This window comes from Podarcis vaucheri (genome assembly GCF_965113315.1).
Source record: "Podarcis vaucheri genome assembly, chromosome: 7".
Classification (NCBI taxonomy): Eukaryota; Metazoa; Chordata; class Lepidosauria; order Squamata; family Lacertidae; genus Podarcis; species Podarcis vaucheri.
Window position 1 is genome coordinate 23,454,718 of NC_138765.1, and position 27,015 is coordinate 23,481,732.

Genomic DNA, 27,015 nt, shown 5'->3' on the forward strand with positions numbered 1-27,015 from the left:
GTTGAAGTTGCTTATAAAAATAAACTTGATTATTTGTTAATGTTAACAACTGTCTGGACTCCGTATGTACCCGAGAGCGAAGAGGCAATCACAGTGGTGGCACAGGGATCAATAGACCGTTAAATGTCCGGGGACCCTGTGTGATTGCTACAATGAGTAACACGCTTCTCTGCCTGGGACCCTGCAGAGCTGCTGCCAGTCAGAGTTAACAATACTGGGTTAGAGGGAGCAATGGTTTTACTAGATATAAGGCAGCTTCCTATGTTCTTAATAATCTATCTTATGAAAGTCAGCTGATTCAACTGTCCTTATTTTCTGTTATCTGTACAATCTCCAGTTAAAGATTCGCCATGACTGGAAACAAACTGACAGCTGCACTTTTGCAGATCTGATATCAGGGTGGACAATACTGGGCTAGATCCCCCCTTTCCTATTTTGAACATGTTTTATATATTTACTGTCTGTTATTTTGTTGTGCACTGTTCTCAGGGGTTTTACTGATGGGCAGCATAGAAACTTCACAAAACCAAATACTGTAAATCTGTTTGACTTAGGGTCAAGGCAATTTGTTTTATATGTAATGCATGTTTACTGCATGGCAACAAAAAGCTACAACACAAAAGGAAAAGGGGAGGGAAGAGGAAAGCCTGCTGCAAAGGACCAGCGTGAATGATCAGGAGCCCAATGAAGCTTGTCATTCAGCCACGTCAATGGAATGGGTCCTGTTTCCCATGCCTCCGCTGCTGTACGTACCCTCTCTGATGCCTGGCCACACCTTAAGGTTGGAGGTGGCAGGCGCTACAATTGCGTGGCCAAATATGCAGCGAGCAAGGGTTGTTCAGGAGGATTTCAAGGAAGACAACCAAAGCAGCAGCAAACCTGTGCCAGCTTACCGGGAAGCAAGCCTTTGCGCAACACAGGAGAACGCACGTCTCCGTAGACAGGAGTGCCAACTTGAATAAAATATTGGGGTGGGGGAAGCCCAGGTAAGCCTCATCCTGCAGAACTGATCATAATATGCTGCACACGCACACCATTTGGGCAGCAATGCCCATCAACTTGGGGGGGTGGGCGGCGGCCTCCTCAAATATTTTACAGCAGTACCTCAGGTTAAGTACTTAATTCGTTCCGGAGGTCCGTACTTAACCTGAAACTGTTCTTAACCTGAAGCACCACTTGCTGCTGCCGCGCTGCCAGAGCCCGATTTCTGTTCTCATCCTGAAGCAAAGTTCCTAACCTGAAGCACTATTTCTGGGTTCCTGGAGTATGTAACCTGAAGTGTATGTAACCTGAAGCGTATGTAACCTGAGGTACCACTGTATTGTTGTTGTTGTTTAGTCGTGTCCGACTCTTCGTGACCCCATGGACCAGAGCACGCCAGGCACTCCTGTCTTCCACTGCCTCCCGCAGTTTGGTAGCTTCGAGAACACTGTCCAACCATCTCGTCCTCTGTCGTCCCCTTCTCCTTGTGCCCACCATCATTCCCAACAACAGGGTCTGTTCCAGGGAGTCTTCTCTTCTCATGAGGTGGCCAAAGTATTGGAGTCTCAGCTTCAGGATCTGTCCTTCCAGTGAGCACTCAGGACTGATTTCAAAATCATCAATTCTTCGGCGATCAGCCTTCTTTATGGTCCAGCTCTCACTTCCATACATCACTATTGGGGAAAATATTTTATTGGGAGCCCCTAAAGGACCTCGTCCCCGGCATCCGGCTCCTACGTCCACAGACCTGCATACGATCGCGAGCCTGTACGGACTCCACGGCTCATCCTCGGCGCCCATCTAACGCACATGCAATTCATTCATTCATGCACTCACTCCATTCATTCTCGGCCCGCCCGCCCTTCTCCCCGCCCCTTGTCAAGCCCCAGCTAATCAGAAGCGGGTCCAGAGAAGAAGGCGGGCGGAGTGCTCGCGCCAAGCTCTGCGCAGGCGCGCTTCCTCATGAAAATATGCCTATGTATACATGTTCTGGAGCCCGCCGGCGCCTGGCTCCTCCTCTTCCTCCCTGCTCTTTCCCCATCCCCATCCCATGTGTTCTAACCGCGAGGTGCCGGCTTCACGCGCTCGCGGCGCTGCTTCCACCTCCTCCGGTTCCGGCCTCGAGAGATTCGGCACAGGCGAGGCGGGCGGGCCGTTTTTCCTCCTCGGCTTCGCGGGTGAGGAGAGCGCGAGGGGGAAACGGCCGTTAAAAGGGGCGGGGGCAAAGCGCGCGCGCGCATGTCGTGGCTGGGAAGGGGTGGCGGGGCGCGAGCTTCGAGGCTGCCGCGTGAGGAGGCGGCCAAACTGTCGGGTCCTCCCCCCCCCCTGCCAGAAAGGAGAGTCGAGGGGGGAAGGCGGTTAGGCTGAGCTAAGGAGAAGAGCGAGCGAAAGGGGTCGCCTCTTTCCCTTGGCCAAACCCTCCCCATAGGCTGCCTCGTCTGTGGGGTCGTCCCTCTCTTTCAAGGGGGCCGCCTCCGTCCTTTGCGTAGCACAGATGCTCAGCGATGCTGGGTTTTTTTTTGGGGGGGTGAAGGGTGGGCGTTGAAGTCCAGAGACGACCCCACCCCCCCAAAAAAGCTAAGCAGACGGATCAGGAGAGCTCCCCTTCCCCAATGCAGCAGAGGTGGCTTTGGCCCGTATTTAGATACAGGCCAGGGAAGGAGCTGAGACATCATGAAGCCCAGTTGTGTCAGGTTATCTAACTGCCCCACAGCTGGTGTTGGGTTTTGGTCAGCATGGCCTAGAGAGGTTGAAGTGTTGGCTCTAGGAATGGCCGAGGTTCAGATTCTCGGACCTCCCCCCTCCCATGAAGGTTTACTTTCTCTGACAACCAGATCTGCCTCGCAGGGTTGTTGAGAGGATAAAAGGTATGCTTCCTTGGAGGAAAGGTAAAAAAAATAATAGGAGTACACCCCCCTTCCTTCCTTCCTTCTTTCTTTTTCTTCTTCTTGTCTCCCCTCCCGTGTAAAGAAAGGCCTCTGATGCCATCCTCAGTTGAATTCTGTGCCTCAAGAGGTCCCTATTAATGATGTGCATTCCAGCCATACCCTAAATTGGGGTGATACGGCTGGTAATATTTCAAAACTTAAATGAAGATAATATTTTATGCCCTTTTATCTGATTGAGATTTTTTTGGTTCTCATCAATCTTCTCTTTCCCTGGTCTCTTTCCTCCCACCCTCCCCTGCCCCAGTTAATCCCCCCCCCACATTTCTTGAAATATTTATGGGGGGGGGGACAATGGAATGTGCCTGGAGAGGCATCAAATGTGTTGGATATGACATACATTCCAGCTACCTTGGCAGCTTTTCCAAAACTTTTTATTTCATATGAACAGATGAAGTAATCTGTAGACTTCCCAAATCCCTTCGTTTGCTGCAATAGACAAACAGAATTGCTGTGTTGTAAGTTTCATCAAATGCAAGTAGGCTGTAGACTGTGTAAGCTGATATGTTTGTTTATGACACTTTTAGTATACAGTACTCTCCTTCCAAGGACTCCGGGATAATGTAAGTGGTTCATGTCTTTTCATTTTATCCTTGCAATGGATTAGTGACCAATGCAGGATCATCCAGAGGAGCCATATCTCTCCATTCTAGTCTAAGAAGCTAACCACTGTGGCACACTGGAACTTTCTTTTTCCACAGGAGTAGCCATGTTAGTCTCTTGCAGCAGTTGTCAATGTATCTGGCTCTTAAACGATTGAACACATTTATTATGGCATAAGTTGTTGTGGACTAGTGTTGATTTCATCAGATGCAATGTAGTCCACAGAAACTTGTGCCATGATACATTTATTAGTTTTTAAGGCTATTCATTCCGTTTGCTGTTGCTTGTGACTTAAGACACAATTAATATGCTGGATTTTATGGTGATGCAAGAGTCCTTTTGGCCCCACCTGGTCACATTACCACTATCATACACTTATATTCTTCTCCCTTATTCCATGCTGGAGGACACAACTGGCAGCAGTGGAGGAATTATGTCTACCAGAATGCCTCTTCAGAGATCTTACCGAGGTCAACCCCAAACTCTGCAAAATCATGCTGTTTGCCAGGGCTTTTAATCTGTGAAGATTTTCCTTTTTTGAAAGCACTGCTGGGTGTGCCTACTAGTTTATACACTAGTGTTTTATTATTTTTGTTTTTATTCAGATTTTAAATTTTATTTTGTAAGCTGCCTTAATTTTTAAATATATATCAAAGGTGGATTAGAAATTAATAGCATAAATAAATGACTGATGGCTCCCATCCCTGTCCTGCTTTCCTTTATGATTTGTTCTCCTGATTACGCAGAACAAGACATATTTATGATTTGCTGTCTCACTGTTCCTTTAAGCAAGGCATACACTATAAATAAGAGTAGTGGATTTTATGAGGTTTAAAATTTTATAGGTAAAAGAATGTGTCACATTAACTTTTAAATGGAGTAAGAAGTTTTGCATACAGTTCCTGTTATGCACTGTGAAGAGTCAGTGTAGTTTGTATCAAATTTGTCCCTAAAATTCTGGGAACTTGGAAGTCAATATCCTATTTTTAGATGGACTGCCGGTTTGCTTTGGCTGTTGCAAGTTATTCTACTTTTCATTGGTAGCTATATTATTATATTTATAGACTGCTATCAGTATGCCTGGTGTGTTGTGGTTTAATTTTTACTCTGCCTGCCAAAAAAGTACACAAAGCTTACGTAAAACCAATTCAATACAAAGTAAGTTTCAAAATATATTAAACATCGTGAAAATGCAGAAAGACAATCTAAAATGGAAACAAAATGACCAGTGAAACCATACAACAGTTTAAAGCAAAAAGTGGTTTTAAAAGCAGCAGAATACAAGGTACAATCAACATTATAAGAAAACCTTATTCATTACAGAATACTCAGATGTAAATCCTATTGACTTCAGTGGGGCTTACTGTATAGGAAGGTGTGCCTAGAATTGCTCCCTAAGGCAATAAGGGGATGGAATTAAATGTATAAATTAAGCCTAGAGTGTAACAACAACATCCAAATGGAAAATAAAGTTTAAAGTATAATTGTTCTGTCTTTATTAGTTTTAATTGGACAAAGTTCACAGAAATAAATTGGTTAAAAGATCTTTCACATACCATTGACAGTTTTGTGTAGGTGGTGGTAGTGCATTTATTCTGTAAAAACTCAAAACATTTTCTGTAACATTTTCAACACAGTTTCCATGTTTGGATTTAAATACCATTGTTCCAGTATCTAGGCAGAGATTATTATTATTACTACTGTGTTGTCAAATTAATTTTTCTTTTCTTTTCCAGGTATTAAAACAAATGAAGTACATTCTGGTAACAGGTGGTGTTATCTCTGGGATTGGGAAAGGAATAATTGCTAGCAGCGTTGGGACAATCCTAAAATCATGTGGCTTGCATGTAACTTCAATTAAAATTGACCCATACATTAACATTGATGCAGGCACCTTTTCTCCTTATGAGCATGGTAAGATGGAGAGAAAGAGCAAACTTTTAAACGTTAAGAATAAAATAACGCTGAGGATGTTTTGAGGGATGCTGGTGTATAATTGCACTGTTGCATTGGGGTGAGGGTTTGGAATTGCCAGTGCTATAGATAGTGAGTTGGTGACAACTTTTTTAGGGTACAATATAGAAATACTGGTTAGTATTTGTAGGGAAGATGGTAGTTACTGCTTCAAACAAGTCTAACTTATGAATGTCACTTGGTTTTAGGTGAAGTGTTTGTGTTGGATGACGGAGGAGAAGTGGATTTGGATCTGGGCAACTATGAACGCTTTCTTGATATCCGACTCACAAAAGACAATAATCTGACCACAGGGAAGATATATCAATATGTCATCAACAAAGAAAGGAAAGGCGACTATCTTGGGAAAACAGTTCAAGGTAGGATATTGGAACTGGGTTCACTTGGATTTAATAGAAGTCAGCATATCAGCGTTTCCAGTATTATGACAGGCCTTGTGCCTTTTGTACCACAAAGGCAATGCTTGGTTCTCTGTGTACTTCAGCTGAATGCTGTTCTGATCTGTAGCTGGCAAAGATGGGCATGTTTACATTTATCCCTTCTGCTCATTTGTTGTTGGCTCTCATGGTGGCATGCACAGTTGAGAAAAGTATACAAATAATTCTAAAAATAAGGCATGACAACACTTGATATATACATATATGTGGACAATATATAAATCATTATGCTGTGGTTTGGCTTGTGAAGTTCAAATTGATCGTTTATGTTGTTTGCTGACCTAAAATATCTCTGCCTTGATTCATATTATTGTCAGTATTTCTACTGTTTGGAACAGGAGTGGCAACTTCATGGGAACAATGTGTTTGGGACAAGGCTATGGTAATTCCTACGTCATCTGGGTATTTATTAGGAATATTGAGAGGGGAACTAAATCAGTATATTAATGAAAATATATAAAGTATATCAAAGAAAAATATACCGTATTTACGTGAATCTAACGCACCTTCGAATTTAATGCACATCTCAATTTTTGAAACCAAAGAAGTATTTGCTGGTGCCATCAAATCTAATGCGCACCCTAATTTGGCCAAAAAAAAGGTGTGCAATAAATTTGGGTAAATATGGTACATAGTAGCTCTGGTTCTTGGTACCAGTTTTCCAGTGGCAGGTTCTGCTTATTTTAAATAAATATAAAAGAAGAGTAGTCCCTGTTGAGAGGGTTCTAAAACTAAGACATAAGCTGAGGAATAGGATTTCAGCCCTAGTCATGTTATGTGCAAGTCACAACAAATATCTGTTGATTAATAGGGCACTGCTCTGTGTTGGGTATGGAGCATGTGAAATCTAAGATACTGGTTTTTATGATTGTTTTTAGTTTGAAAATGGACAAATATATTCCAAACACTTCACTTCTTCTCTTCTTGTCTCGTTTGCAGTTGTACCCCACATTACAGATGCTATCCAGGAGTGGGTAATGAGGCAAGCACGAATCCCAGTAGATGACGATGGCATAGAACCTCAAGTCTGTGTGATTGAGGTTGGTATCCATGATCTGTTGCACAGGTTAAAGGCTGAATGTTGATGTGTCTTGCTAAACCATAGTGCATTGCAGTGTGGGTGAGCTGTAGGAAGGTTGTGCCTGATGCTTATTCTCTTTCTCACTTGGCCATTGTTTTTCATGCTGGCTTGTTTCAGACAAACCATAGTTAACATTAACAATATTCTTCTATTTTGGATGAAACAGCAAAGCAAAAGTGTAAGTGAAAATTTATGATCTCTTCCTCCTTGTGTGGGAGGAGGAGGAGGGATAGGTGGCATACGAGCCCAAGAAGAAGAAGAAGAAGAGTTTGGATTTGATATCCTGCCTTTCACTCCTCTTCAGGAGTCTCAAAGCGGCTAACAATCTCCTTTCCCTTCCTCCCCCACAACAAACACTCTGTGAGGTGAGTGATTTGCTGCAGCTTGTTCTGGTCATCAGTTTGCAGTAATCCATGTATTTTTTTAGAGTAACATGCAAATTTGGCCAAAGAGTTGTATCTAATTTTACTCATACTTGGAATAGACTTGTTGGAATTAACAAACATGACTAACCTAGCTCTATTAAATCCAGTGAGTCTACTCCGAGTAAAACATAGACGGATGCAACCCAATATCTTTCTATCATATATTGATACAGTACTCTCGTTAGAATTCTGATAGGGGCATTTGAGAGAGTGTCAGCAATTCCCTCCCTCCTTTTAGCAAGTTCTATGGAGGAATATGGAGGAAATTTAAAAGAAAAAATATTGGTTGGGTCAACTGGAAATGTGAAAGTGTCAAATACCTAATTGTTCTGGGTTGATCTTGCTTGGTTAGTAAACACTTCTATTTGAATCCAGGCTGAATGAGTTGAACTTTAGTTCCATTCAAAGTACTGGGATAGGATGGTTAGTTATTGCTTAGTACCCATTGAAATAAATGAAATTGAAGTGGAGGTAATTTAGTCTGGATCCAACCTATGGCTTGCATCATCCAGCATCTTATTACATAGCATACTTTGAGGTGAACTGCTGATAGTTATACAGAGTGACATTGACGCTGTCTTTGTGTTCTAAAAACAGAGTATGTTGCTTAATTCTAGATCTCTCTGTTTTAGCTTGGAGGAACTGTAGGAGACATTGAAAGTATGCCCTTCATCGAGGCATTCCGCCAATTTCAATTCAAAGTCAAGCGGGAAAAGTTTTGTAATATTCATGTCAGTCTGGTACCACAGGTAAGATGTTCAGTATAAGGTTGCGTTTGTTGTTTCTGACTGTTGCAGCAGTACATAAGGAAATTTTGTAAGCTTCCCTCATTTTGGTAGTGTGGAAAAATAAGTTTCTCTAAAAATAAAACAAACTATTTTCATTTGTGACCTTCTTAACTAGTTTCGGAAAACGTATCAGTTCTTTAATGATGTTGCTCCATCTCAGATGATTAGAAGTGTGTCCTTGGAAATGGGAAATGAAATTGGCATTTTTTTAGCATTATGAACACCAGTACTTAAAAAAAAATAGTATGAAAAAGGGCCTAAAGGCAAAAATATTAAGTAAAATATAGTAATTCAGGCGATATTCATATGTTTCAAAATGCAAACACTAGTTGATGTTTGTATCAAATTGCATAGATTATCTCTGGAGAAGTAACCTGAATCTACCAGGCACTACCTAAATTGTCCTGTACAGGTTTACGTGGAAGTACTTACTATGTTCAATGGGTCTTCTCCCTCTTACATGCTTTATATTGGAGCTTTGTCATCTCAGATACGACTGCTTCACTTGATATAGTCATCATAACAATTAGGTTACAAAATCCTATATACAGTATTAAATCCTTTCGGAAATAGTAGGAGCTACTGCCACATAAACTTTTCTTTTTATGTCAGCTTTTTGTGGCAAGGTTGCTATCATATAGTTGATTACTCAAGTATTTAATATCCAGTAAGAAATCACTGGCTTCTGAAATAATGTAAGTATATATCTTAGTATATGGCCATAATATTGATAGTTGCTTCCATTTGTATTGTAATAAATTTAGTGGAGCCTTACATACATAGAAAAATACCCAAAATTCCTGTGAGTTTTGTTCATCGAAATAGAAGCATTTAATCATGTTCCTGAAAGCATCTGATAAGGAATTAATCAGTATAGGCACATTTAATACTAAATTGTTCAGCGAGCCTTATTATAGCATGTGAAGCTGTCTTCTAATGATGTTCAGATAAAATCAATTTTACATTATTCTGGGTCAGTGAAAAATACTTTATTTTGCTGTTATTGCTTGCTGTTTCCTTCAGTGATTTGTTAGATTTGCTAAAACTTGGATGATGGCTGTATATGTTGCTGCAGTACATAATACTTTGGAGGCTGTAGATTTGACACACTGTCTTCTCATACATATTTCTTGATGCTTGTGCGCTAGCCAAGCTCTACAGGAGAACAGAAGACAAAACCCACCCAGAATAGTGTTCGTGAACTCCGGGGTCTTGGTCTCTCACCAGATCTGGTAAGTTTGCTGTGGCATGTAGAAACACACTCGGCTGGTTTTATAGAAGTTTTCAAATGTCATAAGTCATGGGGTGGAGAGAGTTGTTTTAAATGATGCCATATCGACAAATAGCCATGAAGCATTTTGTTTGCAGAAGGCAACAAGGCAGATTTCATTAACCTACCAAGTGCTAAAGGTTAGGTTTATAACCTGGTGCAGTATTGTTTGATAACTTACTGTTTTCATTCCTAGATTGTATGCAGATGCTCCACGCCTCTAGATACCTCAGTAAAAGAGAAGATTTCCATGTTCTGTCATGTAGAACCAGAACAGGTAAAAATTCTTTAAATGTATGTGTTTTGATATCGTTGGCACATTTATTTGTGTACAGTTGTACATCCGCGTGTGTGCACAGAAGCGGTCCTCCGGTTGCGAAAACTTCGGGATACGGCCGGACCTCCTGTTCACAACCGGAGGTACCACTGTACTTAGGTCATAGATCTGGTCTGTGCATGTAGCAAAATCTTCCCTTTGCAATATACAGCATATAAAGTTTTTTTTAAACAAAAAAATAATAATTCTCCCAGGTACTAGAGCTGTGTATTATGCACATCATAAATGTGACAGTGAGTATTCTCTCTCTTATTGAACAGGTAATTTGTGTTCATGATGTCTCTTCCATCTATCGGGTACCTCTTTTACTAGAGGAGCAAGGGGTGGTTGATTATTTCCGACACCGGCTTGACCTTCCCATTGAAAAGCAGCCTAGGAGAATGCTCATGAAATGGAAGGAGATGGCTGACAGGTGAGCTCGCTCGTAGGAAGCAACTGTGCTATTCTGACCGACTGTGTTAGCAGAGGAGCGGCTAGGAGGAGAGCTTGTTTCCTTAGCCCTCTTGAGCTCCAGAGTATTTTAGCAAGAATAGATTCTCTTCCTAACTATTCACCTACAGAAAAACTGTAGATAAATCTTTTTACAGGTACAGTAAGTTAGAACTTGGCAAATTTCCTGTGTTAACCTTTATAGTTTTATCTTGACTGGACTGAAGTAGCTATAATATGTGGATGAGTACTTAGAATCATGGGACGCGGGTGGCGCTGTGGGCTAAAGCCTCAGCGCCTAGGGCTTGCCGATCGAAAGGTCGGCGGTTCGAATCCCCGCGGCGGGGTGCGCTCCCGCTGCTCGGTCCCAGCGCCTGCCAACCTAGCAGTTCGAAAGCACCCCCGGGGGCAAGTAGATAAATAGGTACCGCTTACCAGCGGGAAGGTAAATGGCGTTCCGTGTGCGGCTCTGGCTCGCCAGAGCAGCGATGTCACGCTGGCCACGTGACCCGGAAGTGTCTCCGGACAGCGCTGGCCCCCGGCCAATAGATGTGAGATGGGCGCACAAACCCCAGAGTCTGGCAAGACTGGCCCGTTCGGGCAGGGGTACCTTTACCTTTACCTTACTTAGAATCATAGAGCTGGAAGGGGCACCACGGGTCATATAGTCCACCCCCTGCAATGCAGGAATCTCAACTAAAACATCCATGACAGATGTCCATCCAACCTTTGCTTAAAAACCTGCAGTAAAGGGAATTAAGGGAAAGATTTAAACTTAATTAAGGCTACAATCCTATACCACTAAGCTCGGAGTATGCCCCATTGAGCCCAATGGCATGTTTCTCAGTAGACATGCCTTCATGTAGAGAAGCCTAAAACCCCCCTCTTATCCCCATATCTTCATTCTGTAGTGGTAGAATCAATTTTATAACCTCAGGGATCTACCATCTTATATGCATATATAGACCAGACCTGAGAATTCTCATGCTGAATCATATTATTCATTCAACATTTGGCTTTGTATGCCTGGGCTCTAAACATATACAGTATTGCATATGTGCTGCCAAAGCGAGAGGCTGCTTGATCATGCAGGTCTGATCTTTTAACTAATTATTTTAGCTAAAAGTATATAGTTTGTGCTTTTAAAGGTTAAAGATAGAAGATATAGTGTTGTGCTTTTTTGTTTTGTTCACACAGATATGATCGCTTATTGGAGACCTGCTCTATTGCTCTTGTTGGCAAATACACAAAGTTTTCAGATTCCTATGCTTCTGTCATCAAAGCTTTGGAACATTCTGCCCTGGCTATCAATCACAAGCTTGAGATCAAGGTATGCTTTTCCACTAGCCCCAGCAGAATCGCTGTCTCCTCTGGATTCATGTTTAAAGCAAAGGGCAGCAATAACCAGGATGTACTTTCCTGTTTTGAGAATGGTGCTTCAGCAGCAGCCAAGGTGCCAATATTTCCAGCCCATAAATACTCATGCACAAAAAACTACTGTATTTAGAAAAAACACAATCCATTTAATGTTACATTCAAGCAGCACTGAGGATAAAAAAGCTTACTAACCTGCTGCTACTTGCATAGCCATTGGACATAATTGGTGGTATAGAAGCATAATGGTGATTCTGTTTCGAATCCCCAACTGGGTACTCTTCCTTTCCAGGGGACAAAAGATTTTGGGAAGCTTGCCATATAAAATACATGAATGGGGAAAGAGGCAATCCATTCTTCCCTTGCCCCCCACAAAAGTGGATAGGAAGGTCACTAAGCAGAATATAGGTTTTGTTTACTTTAAACAGCAATTCAGATCTAGAATCTACAGGGGAAGGGTAGGCAGTCTGGTGCCCTTCAGAAGTTCTGGGCTACATCTCTCATCAGCCTCAGTCAGCATGGACAATAGTGAAGGATGATGGAATTTGAGGTCCAGAATGTCTGGAGGGCTACAGTTTGCTGCTGCAGGAATTCAAAACCCTCTTGGAAGAGCTCATGTATGTAATGTGACACCTTGAAAACTCCATCTTTGGAGCTTCAGAGCAGACAGAAGACAACAGTTGTCATGATGGCAGAAGCCCTCCACCAAATGGAAGGCTCTTAAACTGTTTCAGCCTATGTGGATGTCTTCCTTCACAAACTGTTGGATTATCGGATTGTTTCAGAAAAGATTGTTTGCATCCCACCCATCCTTCTCTCTTGCATTTCTTACTATACCCAGAGGCAGTCTCTGCACTTGGTGACTGTGCCTCCAATTCCAGAGCGCCAAGGATATTGGAGAGGGGTGGTAGAAGCCCTTTTGGCTCCAAACGGTAAAGATTTGTGAACAGAACAATAAATTGATCATCAAAAATAACATCTGTTTTACAATGCAAGACCTGTATTTTTTGATGGGTGCAAAAATTCCGTGCTTCAATAATTGGAACAGTTGTGTCATGCGTAGTTTTGGGGAAACAAAAAGAAATATGTGTCGATCTCTTCAGATAGTGTTCGATCTGGTTGTATAATAATAATACCAGCAGTGAGGGAGGGGAAAAGCTTTTTGCTCCAGTGAGCTAAAAAAGTGGTACCTCTAATTCTGCTTTAATCTCACGTTTTTTAAAAATGGATTTCTTCCTAGTACATTGATTCTGCTGACTTGGAACCAGCTACTCTCCAAGAAGAACCAGTTCGATACCATGAGGCCTGGCAGAAACTCTGCAGTGCTGAGTAAGGCATACATAACCTTGCTTTCCTCCTTGAGATGCAGTGACTCCTACTGGCATCATTCTAGGCTTCTTTTATTGTTCCCTGGTTGGCTCAGTAGTCTAGTCTGGCTGCGCCTGTTTATATAGAGTTAGAGTGGCCGTTTTCCTTTTTATCTTACGAGCCAAGTAGACAGTGGAGTCGTGGAAATGGATGGATGAGGTTAACTTAGGTTCATTAATATCAGTAAGTCTGTTCAGGGCAGAACTTAGTTGCACAAAACCCAACGTGCCACATATCCTGTTGCTCAATGGCAAGAAATCATACTGCCACAAATAAGAGTCTAGTTATATATTAATAACCAGTGGTCTTTCAATAGCAGTTGATTGCAATTGTTACATAGATCCTGCATACTCAGAGGCAATTTGCCACTGAATACCAGTTGATAACTCTGAAGAATAGCTCATTTGGTAGAGCATGAGACTCTTAATCTCAGGGTTGTGGGTTCGAGACCTATGTTGGGTCATAGATTTTTGCACTGCAGGGGGTTGGACTAGATGATCCTCATGGTCCCTTTCAACTCTATAATTTTTTGATGATGGTGGCAGGATTCTGGAACAAAGTATATTAATGAGATTCACTTTTTAGCTGTGAATTCATCCTTTCCCCCCAATAAATATTTTTATTGAGTGTTTATGTATAAAGATACAAAACAAAGGCATAAACCAAATATATGTATACAATTCTATCCCATGTATACATGATCAGAAGTAGTGTATATTGCATTTTAGTCGTGCACTCCAAATTTCCAAGGATACTGCAGGCAGCGGTTGAAGGTTTGCACTTCCTTGGAAGGAATGTCTACTTGCATCTCTGACCCTTGTCACACATAGATTGATACTGCAGAGCACCTTAATCATTCTGAATAGTCTCTTTTGGAGATGAGGAGCAAAACAGCCATGGTGTTCAGCCTTTGAAGCCAGTCCCCTTTTATATGCTTCAGTTGCCCGGCTTCACCAGGATTACTCTAATTAAACAACAGCTATAAATGTAAAACATTTGTTTGAGGGGAACTACACATTTGGTGGAGACTTTTGTCTGGAAACCTGCATGTTTGCTAAGTAGCAAAGAGATTTTGAAGGTCAGATGCAGCAGGCAACCCTGTACAATATACTTTACTTTAAGCATGCCTTTCTGCTGTTGCTTTGCAGTTATTTGGAAAAGATCCAAGAGTGTTCACTGAACTTCTGAAACTCCCGCCCCTTGAGAGTGATAATGAAATGCATGAAAGAAATGGACAAATTAGTGAATGTCATATATAGGAAGAATGGTAGCCATTAGAAAGTTAATATGCTGAAAAATGGACATGTTCTATAGATCGTTGGCAGATGCACTGGACATATGACCCGAAAGGAATGTATTTGTATACCCTGGTGGTGTAATTTGCATTTTTTAGTCACTCTGTTCTGTTTCTGTTGTTACGGCTAAAATCTGGGTGCGGGGTTACTCTGCCACCCAGCTCATCGGACTAAGTCCATGGGTCCCTGCGGAAGAAAATGAGCTCAGCCGGACGCAGGAGCAAACTGCAGAAGATCCAAGTTTATTGCGCAACAGGTTCAAGGCGAGATTGAACCCCGAGAAAGGGGTGACATGAACTTTTGAAACTCCCTCCATGTCCCAGAATACAGTGCAAAATACATCCCAGTTACATCATGAATACATTAAGGAGAGGTTGGGTTACACAGATTAACATATGGAGGAGGGAGGGGGAATATGCAGAGAGCTGGAGATATGCGCAGATAAGCACATCCTGAGAAGACAATGGTCCATGTACACGTAGTCTGTCACGCATTGCCCGGAGGAAAGGTTTGGCAGAGTGATTTTGACAGGATTACTTGAGAGATTATGGAGGACAGGGGAGGGGTGATGGAGTCCTAGAGAAATTGAGCAAATATATTGTAGTGAAGAAGACATGCCCCCCCCCCCCGTTCCGTATCACTGTGTAGACGTTTGAAGTTTAAAATAATAATGAAAAGCTTTGTGGAATGCAGATTGTTCACCTTCCTGCGTTGCAGGGGCTGGACTAGATGGCCCTTCATGTCCCTTCCAACTCTACAATTCTATGATTCTATGAAAGTGTAACAGTCTTTCAGGTGTCACTGAATTGATTTCTCTCCCCCCCCCCCCTTTTATGCAGTGGAATCTTGGTTCCAGGAGGGTTTGGTGTTCGAGGAACGGAAGGGAAGATCCAAGCTATTTCTTGGGCAAGAAAACAGAAAAAACCCTTCTTAGGTGAGAGATGATTTTTTTTTATTATTACACACCAGGTAGAGGTTTTAACTATTAGGCAATAATCCACTCTAATACCTCAGGATCAGGTAATTGAGTTGTTGTGCAGCCTGTCAAATGTAAGAGGCAACTGGCAAGAGGAGTTTCTGGTTTACACTGAGCAATATCTGTTTTCTTCATGACTTTGAGCTTGCTTGGGGGACATACAAGCAGAGATCAGCATCCCCTGTACAGCGCCCCCCCCCATGACATTTTTGTCATCTTTGTGCTTATGTGGCCCCTGATGCAAATAGTGGTTGCTATGACAGAGTTATTGGGGGACTTGAAGAGAGTGCTTGTGCTGTCTTTTTCTGCAGGAGTCTGCTTGGGAATGCAGCTAGCAGTTGTGGAATTTGCCCGCAATATCCTGGGTTGGAAAGGTAAATGCAATGATATAAAAACGCTTCATTGGGGATGGATTTATGGGTGCCAATACTTAAGATTGCTAATGACTGGTGTTTCTAGTGGATTGGTATAAATTACTACCTGTGACATTTAAAATGACTAGCCTTAAAGGGGAACAGCACCCATTTTTCTTCACTCTGTCCTTGTAACTGTTTTCCAAGCCACAGACATCTGCTATGCAAACTGTTGTATTCAATTGAACTGACTGGAATAGGAGGCAGTATTTCCAGTGCATTTACTACTGATCTTAGAGTTTCACAGGATAATAGTTAAGATCTGTGTAGCTTGAGAGTGCTTTAGGGACATATTGTCTCCGTAATCCCTGAATCAAGTCTGCAGGATGGGTCACAGGTATTCATGATAGCATGACCAGTACAGCCCAACTCACATCATGAGCACCCTGAAAAGTATTCTTTAGCTGTGTGTTATGTTAATATTTCTGAGTTTTGGTGCCTAGACGCTCCTTTTTGAAAAAAGAAGCCTTATATGGTATGGGATATGAGTAGTTAAAGGTTGGACTGTGAACCATAAGCCCATAGCTAAATTATGCTTTGGTCATGATCTCAAACCCTCACTTGCAGCCCTGCAATTTGGGGTTAATGCTGACCTATCCTGCAGACCTAGTGACTGATGGAAAGTTGGGGTTTACACTGCTAGCCATATCTGATCAACATTTGTAATTGGCAGATGCCAACTCTACAGAATTTGACCCCAAAACTACACATCCAGTGGTAAGTATGATGTAATTTTTGAGCCTAGGGTGGTTTTACTCCTTGCACGTCCAGAGCATTCAGCATTTAGCATTTTTCCATAGAGAACCAAAAATATGAAATACGTTGGCTGGCTTGCACAGAAATTAATGGCAAGAATAGACGGTTGGGGTGTGAAACATACTCTCCTTATGGTCTTATGGAATGCAACCACAAATTGATGAATGGAGCATTGTGGCTATGGTGCCTATCTCTGTTGCATTGTATAAGTCAAAACTTTCAAGGTTGTATTCAATTGAGTTTTACTCAGAGTCGAACCATTGAAATTAATGGTCTTAATGTAACCATAATCATTAACTTTAGTAGGTCTACTCTGGGTATGACAAGTTTTGGCCCATATGCCTGGAGAGAAAGCAAGACCTCTCTATCCATGTGGGACATAATGTTCAAATACATAATAATATGGCATGTCAAATTTGATGCATATAGGCCCAGGATGTAGGATCATTTACAGTTAACACCATATTTCTGCTTTTATGTTATTTTATTGATTTTATTGATTTTTTTAAATTTATGAACATTTATAGCCCACCTTTCCTTCAAGGAGCTCTGTGCTTTATCCTCACAACAGCCTTATGAGGAAGCTTAGGCTACGAGACAGTGACTTGCCCATGGTCCCCTTGAGCCTATGTGTCTGTTGCATCTCTCTTCTCCCTCCTCCCCCCCAGCCAACCTGCAGAACTGAATGACTATCTGTTTTGTATGGACATTCCAGGCCGTTCCACTACAGAGCCCCATGACTCCTCTCTAAAGTAATCTCTTGGCTTGATTGAAATGTGATGAAACCAGTTTTCTACTTGTAGAACACAAATGATTAAGATTGATGTTTATGGCCTTTTGTTTATGCCAAGAGCTACCCTTTGATGTATGCTTATCTTCTAATTCCTTTTCAATCCCATTGTCCTCTTTTGAATTACTTTCCTCAGATCGTAGACATGCCGGAGCATAATCCTGGTCAAATGGGTGGGACCATGAGGCTTGGGAAGAGGAAGACAGTTTTTCACACCAAGAACTCAGTCATGAGTATGGCTCTTCCTAGACCTATGTTATCTCTCCTCCTTTGTATTCCACTTTCCTTTTGCTTGTTGGTGAACAGTGATGGTACAAATGCATGATCTATTGTGTTAAGTACTGGAAGATTTTGTGCTAAATGGCTCCCACTCCTGCTGTTATTTTAATTGATCAGTCTCCTTCCACGTATGTCCCTTGGCGATGCACACAACATATAATAAAAGCAGTTTCAAAACGGCACAAAAAAATAACAGATGAGTTTAAAAGCAATGCAAAATGGATAAATATGGCAGAGATGTGTTGATCCAGTTGGAAAGTTTCTTGGAACAAACTTTTCAGGAACAGAGACTTTTTCTCTCATTTCATACCAAAACTTTGTGGTGGTACAGGGACTTAATGGTAGCAAGTTTAGTGTAGACAAGAAATACTACTTCATACAATGCATATGTAAATTATAGAATTCACTGCTAGAAGATGTGATGGCCAGTAGTTTTGATTTTAAAGGGGATTAGACAGCTCAGTCTGTGACTGCTGACCGTGATGGTTAAATAGAACCAGGTCCAGAGATGATATGCCAGTTGCTGGGGAGTGACAGGAGGAGACAATTGCCTTGATGTCATTATTGAAGTTCTTGGAGGCATCTGGTTGGCCACTGGGATGTAGCACGTTGGTTTAGATCAGGGGTGCCCAAACGTTTTTCAAAGAGGGCCAGATTTGATGAAGTGAACATGCGTGAGGGATTGAACTTGTTGAGCTTTTGTTAGGATTTGACCCTAATAAATATACTGCCACGGGCTGGATAAAAATGGCTGGGGGGCCAGTCAGGTCCCCAAAACAGACTTTGGACATGCCTAGGCTGGTCTAGCAAGTCTCTTCTTTATCTTCTTTGGTGGTCCCGTAGAATTCTGAAATTTATTCTTTGGAGGCAAAGGTGTGGTGTTAATGTGTTTAGCCAGTCTGTAATAAGCACAGCCATATTTTCTACATGGACAGGAAAACTGTATGGAGACGGTGACTATTTGGAAGAGAGGCACAGACACAGATACGAGGTATGCAGCAATATTTATCAACCCCTGCTACCACATTGGCTTTTCTGAAGAGAAGTGATTGTATGACACCACTTTCCCTTCCACAGGTAAACCCAGAGTTGAAAAACACCTTTGAAGAAAACGGTCTGAAATTTGTGGGCCAGGATGTCGAAGGAGAGCGAATGGAGGTGGTTGAGCTGGAAGGTAAGCACTTGAATTAGTAGCTGGGAGACTGACACTGTTGTCTTAGGCAACAACAAATATGGAAAGAGGGACTCTTCCTTCCTTGGATGGGGAGAATGAATGGCAAGTACCGCAATAGTTAGTAGATGCAGCAGAGAGACGGATGATGGTAATCAGAAAAGCTTTATATTGCCTATGTACTTTGGCCTGGCCTTGCCGATTGAGAGGGCTTCAGATAGTAACCTAACAAAGCATGTTACCACCTTCTCTCCTAGAGCATCCATTTTTTGTCGGTGTTCAGTTTCATCCAGAGTTCCTCTCCAGACCTATAAAGCCATCTCCTCCTTACTTCGGCCTCCTCCTGGCTTCTGCAGGGAGGCTCACACATTATCTACAGAAAGGATGCAGACTCTCCCCCAGGTAAGTTCAGCTTGAGTGTCTTGGCTCGTGGTATAACTGCCGGCTTGGCAGTGTTTTCTGTTCAGCATGGTGCACCAATGAAAGGCTGTCTCCTATTTCTGTTATGCATAAAAACCTTAAGGCTGTATTGTATCTTCCTTCCTTGAACTTGGGCCTACAATATCAGTAATGCCTTTGTAGAATGAAAGTGTAGGGAGTTGTGCTTCTACTGTGGCTCATTAGTCTCTGGCTTAATCTCCCTCCTTAGGAAAATTGGTCTGCTTTTATCTTTTGTTGCAGCTGACATCAGTATACTGTTCGTTAAGTAGTGGAGGATACTGCTGACACATATTTTGGGTATCAGTGTCCTAAATGCTCTTTGTCATGATTAAGGCCAGTCTTCTGGTATCATTCCACTTAAAAAGAAATTGCTACCAAACAATCTCTCCCCGCTTTCCATCCCAGTGTAGTCTAGCACTATAGTACTGCCTGCCAAAGGCTTGTGGAGTTTTGCCAGACTCAGAATGACTCTTCACAAAATTGCACTCTCTAGGAGCTTTGTCTCGGAGAAGCTGCAAGGGGATGTGCACAAGGCTTACATTTTCTGTTCAACATAGCGAAGGAGGAAGTCCATTCATCTCCCCTGCATTTTGGTGTGTGTTCTAGAGATGTGGCAGTCTCCTGTATATTTCCTCTGGCAAAATGCATGCTCCCCCCCCTTTGTACGCCACACATGGTATCCTTTATTGCTAGTCTGCCCAGCACTTGAAGTTGCCCCTAGAATAAAAGTCTGCAAGAATCCTTAATGTCACCTGGTCAGTGCCTGCCCTCTGCACTAAGAAGGGCCATGCCTTTTTAACCAATTGGGCTATTTTAAAGAACAATACAAGCCACAAATTGGATGTATAAGAATCCTCAAAGGCTGGAAAACAGGCCTGGTGTCAGCACCTGATATCCTAGAGCAGCTGTTGGGACTCTGGTGGCCCAGCAAGGCCCACCAGCACTGATGTCTCTGCCCCCCCCTTCCACCCCCAGTTAGGTGACTGGGGTCCGAAAGCCATATTTATTTCATTCTGTACCCTAGAGTGACACTAGGTCAGATGCTGTGGGGCACTGTGAGAAATTAAAATGTTGCTGTTGTCACTGCCAGATTTTCTGAGAAGGACCAGCTAGGCTATTTTGTGGAAGTCTGTCAAAGGCTGTAGTTCCTGACTGGCTAGATCATTTAGATGAACTTGCATTTGTAACTAATGAACCAGAGCCAGTGTGTAGAAGTGCTTATCTTTCTAATGGTCTGAATGTTACAGGGATACCTACAGCGACAGAAGCGGAAGTAGTTCACCAGACTCTGAGATCACAGAACTGAAATTCACTGCGGTGAATCATGAGTGATTGCTGGTAATGCTGTCCTTTCATGTTCTGAACTTTCAAATTATCTTTCTTCCATCTCTCCCAGTTGTGAATTTGGGCCAAATCTCTGGGCGTTTCTTAACCATGGGGGGGGGGATTGTCTGGTCTTAGTGCTTTCAGACTGGGAGGAGTGGCATCTCAAAGCATAGTGCACAAATACAGGCAAAGCTAAATATACCATGAGATCTACATGTTGAACCTGGCTATTGTGCCTTGGTAGCAGTGACATTTCCATTAACATTGCCTTGGATCCTTTGGTGGAAAGGAAAAGCAGTGTGGTGTAGTGGTTAGAGTGTCAGACTAAAGAGACAAGGATTCAAATCCACAGTTTGCCATGAAGTTCTCTGGGTGATGTCAGTGACTAACCTGTTCTGTAAAGATGTGTCAGGAGAGAAATAGGCAAACATTTTATGCTACTGAAAGCTAGCTAGCATGTAAATTGGGCCACATTCCCTTCTGAGTAACTGTTTGGGGGCCATGTCAGTGGTGGGTGGTGTCAGAAGGAAACATACATTTGACTAGTTACCACTTATGCGCGCACACACACACAGATTATCCTCCATTCAGACAAGAGGCAGTCAGAGTTCAAGGAGTTTCCAGCCAGGCAAAAATACTCAAGAAAGTATGGAGCATGAGCAGTGAGAGGGGTGGCTGAGGATGGTGTGTGGCCTAGGGAGACTCCCAAGGGCCAGATGGGAGAGGCTTGGGTTTCTGGGCCTGAGGTTTCTCACCCGTGATGTAAATATACTAAAACAAATGCATTTCTTTTATTTTAAAAAATCCTTTTGTCTCTCTTACCTACCCTCCTCCCCACCATTCCAGATATGCCTAATTTTCAGAAGATCCTTCATTCCTTCGATGCAATAGTTGAACTGCTGGAGTCTTTTAAATCACGTCACATTAATTGTATTTTGAAAAATCATGGCACACTTCTTTTGTTCATTTAAACTTATTTTGTATTCTGAGAAGCTGACGCAGTGGTGCCCACCCGTGCACGATGGTGAGCTTAAAAACAAGAACTTCAGAAACAGCAAAGAGGGGGACAAATTCTGGATTTCTGAAGAGCCTTGATACACCAGTGTCAGTGTTGCCAAGGAGAATATGCTTTCTGTTCACTTCCATTGTGGTTGGTTTAAATTACAGTATTTACTCTCTTGGTGGATTGTGGGAAGGGAGGTGCCACAAAGAGGGAATAACTTGACACGTATTGAGAGAAGCAAATTGGTGAAATTTGGTGCCACCATTGAACCTTTGTTCCAGGAGATTCCTCTTCCTGCCGGTCAAATCTTAGGGTATTTGGTTAATTCTAATCCTAAACAAGTCATATTATGCTGCAGTGATATAATTAAAATAGAGTATAACACCACCACCCCTTTTAGAAGCTTGTGATGGGCAGTTTTTGTTTTTGTCCTGCTTCCTGGACTGCCATAACTCCTTGCATCAAGGGGGCCACGTGTACAAGAAAGTGACTTTTCAGAAGCTGCCTTTGCAACTCTCATTGAGAGACTTGCCTTGGACTAAAAAGTCCGAGGCCTCACACTGCTGGGAACTTGTCATGTGACACATATGCAATATGTGGCCTGTGCTCAGCAATATATTTACTCCATCCCAAAGAAGAGGGAAAGGGCGACGCTAGGCTTCTGCAAAAGGCGGGAGCTGCATGAAACAAGTGTTTGTAATCTCCCCTTTTCCAGTGTAGGTTGTAAGCTACCTTTCCAGCAAGCTAGGAGAAACTCTGTTACTAAAAAAATGTACCGCATATCTAAACACTTCTGAGTTTAATAAAACTTGGGGAACACAATCTGTGTGTCTGTTCTGGTTATCTATCAAACTTGAGGACTCATTTTACACTCGCCCCCCTTCATCTTGCTGTAAGATGGTGTCTACTTCATACCTGTTTCTCCTTCCTGCTAATGGGTTATGTCAGCAACTTCCTGGATAAGTAGTTGAAGAAAAATGCTGTTATGGAAAGCAAGGGCTAATTATCTGTAGAGATTGCTAATACACAAATTTTCCCTCCCACTTTTTCATAGCTTTACCACCATGTATGGCATTTTCCCATAGGAAGCAAAATCCAGTGGTGCCATTCAGAGTTTAAATGTTAATGTGCTGTCTTGATGCCAAAGGAGAATAATGCTCTCCAGTAGCCTTGAAGAAGGTACCCAACTTAGGAATAAGACCCAGTCATGGCTCCAGAAGTCTTCCTGCAAACCACCTACAAATACAAGAAACCTGTTAGACGCAAGCTCTTTACTGGTGGTGTTTAGCTGTCACCTGAAAAAACAGCAGGTAGCATTGCTGGTATTTTGTTGCTGGAAGGCTTCCTTCTCCTTCAGCAAGCTCTCTATTTTCACCTCCAACTTCTTGATCTCCTCCGTCCATTTCTGGAAATTTATAAAAAGCAGGAGTTATTTCCTTTCAGATATTTGCAGCTGCTGCCAAATTACCTTTTTGTCCAAAATTGATCTCTGGCAGTGAGTTTTGCTAGAAGGGTGAATAGATTTGAGGGAATTGGCAGTATGTATTTCAGGCCAGGGTATTTGGCTTGGTTCAAATGCAGCAGTAAGTGATAGCTACGGTGTGCATCATCAAGCAAAGAATAGCAATCAAAGGCCAAAGACAGCAGATAATGTGATTTATTGCATCTGCCTGCTATGGCTGCCACAATTGTCAGTCCACCAGCGACAGAATTAGTCAATAGTGCTTTTTTGGGCTAGAACTATGTGGGAAGCTGATCAAAAGATTTTATAATTTTTTCCCTAATAGAATTCATGTTTTGAGGCATCTATTTTAACAACAAGGTCCACTTCCTCACTGATAACCAATGGAAAGTAATTTGGTCTTAAATGTTTTAAAGGTCATTATTATTTATTATTAAATTTATATACCGCCCTATACCCTCAGGGTAGTTACAAGTCACTTAGTTCTTATCCTCCCCTAGCTCCAGTGTAACATTTTCTGAAGAAAGCAGTGAAGGTGCCTGTCTGTGGCTAAACTTTCCCTATGCCTATTGAGCCAAGTTGCAAATAATTTTGACAAAATAAAAACTCTCCCACTCTGCTGCCACGTATCAAAATCCAGACCCAAAGTGACACACAAAAATCCACTTAGGGATTTCCTCTCTGCCTTTCATTTCAGCAGCCTAATTGAGAAAGGGGGGGGGGGGAGACAGGAAAGTGCTTTATACTGAACCAGACCATTAGTTCACCCTTCAGTATTCTCTACACTGGCTGGTAGCTGCTCTTCAGGGTTGCGGGCAGGGGAGATGTCAGGAGTTCAGCATGCATGCAAGGCAAATGATTATCACTGAGCTATGGCCCTTCCCCCATTTAACAATGGTAACAATTGTTAAAACAATTGGGGAAGCCTTGCATTTCACTTGGAGATAGACCAGTAGATTTCAATCCTGCTTGGCTGTGCAAAAACTGAAAATTACCTGCCGGCACCACTCTTGAATGGCGCTGCCAGTAAGGGGGCCCTGAATACTACCTTCCCGTCGCATGTATACTTCCCCTTGGTCTGTTTCATAAAGGAGTGGCTTGTTCTGCTTTGGAGGATGAACACTTAGTCGGATAACTTTCAGGAAGATGCCAGTGTCTTCGGCTTTGATAACTGGGATGAAGCTCAGCATGTAGTCCGATGGGAAAACCTGTGGTTTAAAGCCTTTCAAAAGAGAATCTATGAGCAGCCGGATCCTGTCTTCATCTTTGTGGTCACACCTGACTCCACGTACCATGCCGTTATCCTCAACCCCCACAAAAAGGCTGCCACCTTCACTGTTGAGAAATGCGCACATATACTTCCGCACATGATGTTTTAGGGTACCTGCCAGATATTCCCCACTTCCACGTTTGAATTCCACGTTCCGGGTTTCGTTGCCCATGGAAGCTCCATAGAATAGGCACTCTTTCCCTACGATCGCTCTCTGGACAATGGCACTGTCTGAGCGGGTGCCGCTCAGAAAGTCCTCTGGCCGTTCTGCCATACAGGAGTATTGAGGAAACTTTCTGATGCGGTTGAGATGGTGTTCGTTTAGAATCAACTTCCTGCTTCTCTCATACCCTTGCCCTCCCAGAAATGTTTCTGAGCTGCTGCCAACAGAGTCACTCTGCAGACATGACAAGGAAAAAACAGGTAAGGGCAAATGCCATGGAGATGGGCTATAGCAAATACAATTCTTTGGGGGTGGGGGGAGGTAGCGTCATTTAAACTAGGAAGCCATTTGGATAATGGCTATAACATACAAATCCCTTTAACAACCCTCTCCCTGTCTCACACTGATGCTGGGAGTTAGACAACTCATCATCTGAGACATGCAAAAGGAGGCAATAGGGTCTGACTCTGGTAGGAGCTGAGCTAGAGGAAATGCGTTGATCTAGTAACGAAACAAGTTGACCTGGGTGATTATGAAACAGTCATTGGAAGTTTGAAAGTGAAATCTGGGGTGTTTGCCTTAGATGTTTGACTATAGAAGCTATCAAAAAAATGGGGGCGGGAATGTAGGTGATTAATTTATTTCCTTTCACTGCTTGGATCAGTATCAAGAAATGTAATGTACAGTACTCTGAAGGTCTAATGAATATTCTCTTTTGTAGGAAACCTAGCCGGATGGGCAGGGTATAATTATAATTATTATTATTTTCTTTCAGTGTTCCCATTGCTGGAGCCTTACCTCTCTGTTACCTTTGGCATGAAATGCAAACGTCTTGCCATGTCCCACGACGAGAGTCTTCCCTTTCTTCACAAGCTCCTTGGTAAGCTCCGACTCTGTCTCAGAGGTAAGTAGCTGCTTTATGACATGCTCCAAGCTGGAGTCTGTGGCTACCTGGACAAAGGCATAGGCTTGCCTGCGTTTCTTTACCACTTCAATGTTGTGTCTCTGGAGGGTGACGCTAGCCATGCCAAAGATGTCCTTGAGCATGCTGCAGAGAACTTCGCGGGAATACTTGGGGTTCAGGTTGCCAACGTAGAGAACATAGGGACGTGCCTGCCCAGAATCTTCATCTTCTTCTACCTCCTCCTCAGCTTTTGCCTCTGTCAAAGACTGCTCTGTGGCCTGGTCAACGTTGTCAACTGGTAATGCACATTCTACTATGATCTCTGGAATGGTTGTTGCTTCCATTTGCAGACCTAAAAAATGGTCTGAAAAATTCTAGAAGCGGGATTGGTGGTAGTTGCTCTTATTCCTCATTGGGGTATAGCTGGCTGGTGTACAGGAGGCCAGACTGCCTTGCTAATTCTATGCTGAACTTACTCTTATGACTTAGCACATGACTGAAGTATGGTCACTAGTTTCTGACTTGTTTCTGTGGTCGATGAAGAAACGGGGAGCTACAGGAACTGTGGTGGAAAAGGCCTTGGCATGGTTTCAAAGCCTACGGGGGAAAAGAACCCACAATAAACCTGAATTTTGCTTCTAGCAGTCATTATGTCCCTCTCTTTTATATAGAGTAGGTCAATGAGACTTAAGAACATAATTGCCTTGCTGGGTTCAACCCAAGGTTCATATATCCCAACACTCTAATTCCAAAAGTGGCCACTTAGGAGCTCACAAGAGCAGGTGCCATTATTAATCTTCAGCATGTGGTCCCTGGCTGCATGCTGCTTCTGTACCAAGAGGTTTTATTTACCTGCAGTGGCTAATATTCATGGAGACAAGGTCTGTGTTCATCAATGGCTAATCCTTTTGAAAAAGCCACCCCAGCAAGTGGCCATTACAGTATCTTTCAGTATAAATGATGTTGAGAATTATCCCTACTGATTGCTAGAACTTAGTATCCAATCAGGCTAATTTGCAATGTATGAGAGGCAGAACATTCTCTCTATCCATTTATAAACCTCTGCCAGACTTAATTTTTTTGCCCAAGGATAACTTCTATCTCCCTACCCTCTGCAGCATCCTCAAAAATCAAGTTACCATGGAAGGAGGTGGTGCTCATGCTGGACTGAACAGGTTTTTGTTGTTCAGAAGCCCTGCTGCTTCCAGGTAGGCCCTTCTTTGGCCTGTCTCCTCTGAGTCTCTTTAATAGAGCTTAAATTGTGAGGTCATAGATGCCCTTGCTACTTACAGTTCTAACCTGTGTTCAGTTGGATCCCACAATGAAGGAGGAGGCCTATGCTTCCTGTGGACAAGCAGTACTTGCTCACCTAAAGGAAGATGGACACAACTGCTTCCAATTTGAAGCTTAAGTACCACAGCAAGGTTTCAAGATACCAGCAATAGGAAGGCATTAGAATTGCAGTGAGCAAATACCCGGACTGCAGCAACTGAGGGTGGGTGTGTGTGTCAGTGGTAGGGAACCCAAGTCTTAGGGGTTAAATGCAGCACTCCAGTCGGTTCCCACTGGTCCTTGACACTCTCCCCAGGTCACACCTTCTCATGATCCATGGCCTCCTTGAGTGTTTTTGCCCAGCTGGAATGTGTCACTGAATAGTGATATAAATGCTTTTGGTTTTACCTGGATTGAAAATTGAACAGTGCATGTGCAGAAATCTCCTTTCGAGTTTTGCATGGCTGGAAAGCTGCCTACC

The 27,015-nt window shown here is 42.7% G+C and overlaps 2 protein-coding genes across 4 annotated transcripts; one reads left to right on the forward strand and one right to left on the reverse strand.

Annotated features, from left to right (window-relative positions):
* Positions 1-1,970: 1,970 nt before the first annotated feature.
* CTPS1 (CTP synthase 1) lies at positions 1,971-22,285 on the forward strand. 3 transcript variants are annotated; one of them, XM_082231606.1, is made up of 19 exons: positions 1,971-2,159; positions 5,267-5,444; positions 5,693-5,863; positions 6,881-6,981; positions 8,080-8,196; positions 9,384-9,467; positions 9,702-9,782; positions 10,103-10,254; positions 11,469-11,601; positions 12,886-12,974; positions 15,148-15,242; positions 15,596-15,658; positions 16,371-16,414; positions 17,380-17,476; positions 18,458-18,513; positions 18,600-18,696; positions 18,951-19,095; positions 20,382-20,472; positions 21,307-22,285. In XM_082231606.1, the coding sequence occupies exons 2-18, from the start codon at positions 5,279-5,281 to the stop codon at positions 20,464-20,466; spliced, it is 1,776 nt and encodes a 591-aa protein (XP_082087732.1). In that variant the 5' UTR covers positions 1,971-2,159; positions 5,267-5,278; the 3' UTR covers positions 20,467-20,472; positions 21,307-22,285. The 3 variants fall into 3 exon arrangements, with proteins under 3 accessions (XP_082087732.1, XP_082087733.1, XP_082087734.1); XM_082231607.1 differs by lacking the exon at positions 1,971-2,159 and adding an exon at positions 2,539-2,870; XM_082231608.1 differs by lacking the exon at positions 1,971-2,159 and adding an exon at positions 3,319-3,385.
* A 452-nt stretch (positions 22,286-22,737) lies between these two features.
* On the reverse strand, positions 22,738-26,531 carry SLFNL1 (schlafen like 1). Its single transcript, XM_082231823.1, has 4 exons — positions 26,402-26,531; positions 25,157-25,859; positions 23,921-24,592; positions 22,738-22,868 (listed from the first exon to the last, which is right to left on the reverse strand). The coding sequence occupies exons 2-4, from the start codon at positions 25,604-25,606 to the stop codon at positions 22,755-22,757; spliced, it is 1,236 nt and encodes a 411-aa protein (XP_082087949.1). The 5' UTR covers positions 25,607-25,859; positions 26,402-26,531; the 3' UTR covers positions 22,738-22,754.
* Between the last annotated feature and the right edge of the window lie 484 nt (positions 26,532-27,015).

Coding starts and splice junctions, on each gene's coding strand:
- CTPS1 (XM_082231606.1), top strand. CDS start 5,279: ATGAAGTACATTCTGGTAACAGGTGGTGTTATCTCTGGGATTGGGAAA. Junction 9,783..10,102: donor GTCATGTAGAACCAGAACAG/GTAAAAATTCTT, acceptor CTTATTGAACAG/GTAATTTGTGTTCATGATGT. Junction 12,975..15,147: donor CAGAAACTCTGCAGTGCTGA/GTAAGGCATACA, acceptor CCTTTTATGCAG/TGGAATCTTGGTTCCAGGAG.
- SLFNL1 (XM_082231823.1), bottom strand. CDS start 25,606: ATGGAAGCAACAACCATTCCAGAGATCATAGTAGAATGTGCATTACCA. Junction 24,593..25,156: donor ATGCCAAAGGTAACAGAGAG/GTAAGGCTCCAG, acceptor TCATGTCTGCAG/AGTGACTCTGTTGGCAGCAG. Junction 22,869..23,920: donor TTCAAGAGTGGTGCCGGCAG/GTAATTTTCAGT, acceptor ATAAATTTCCAG/AAATGGACGGAGGAGATCAA.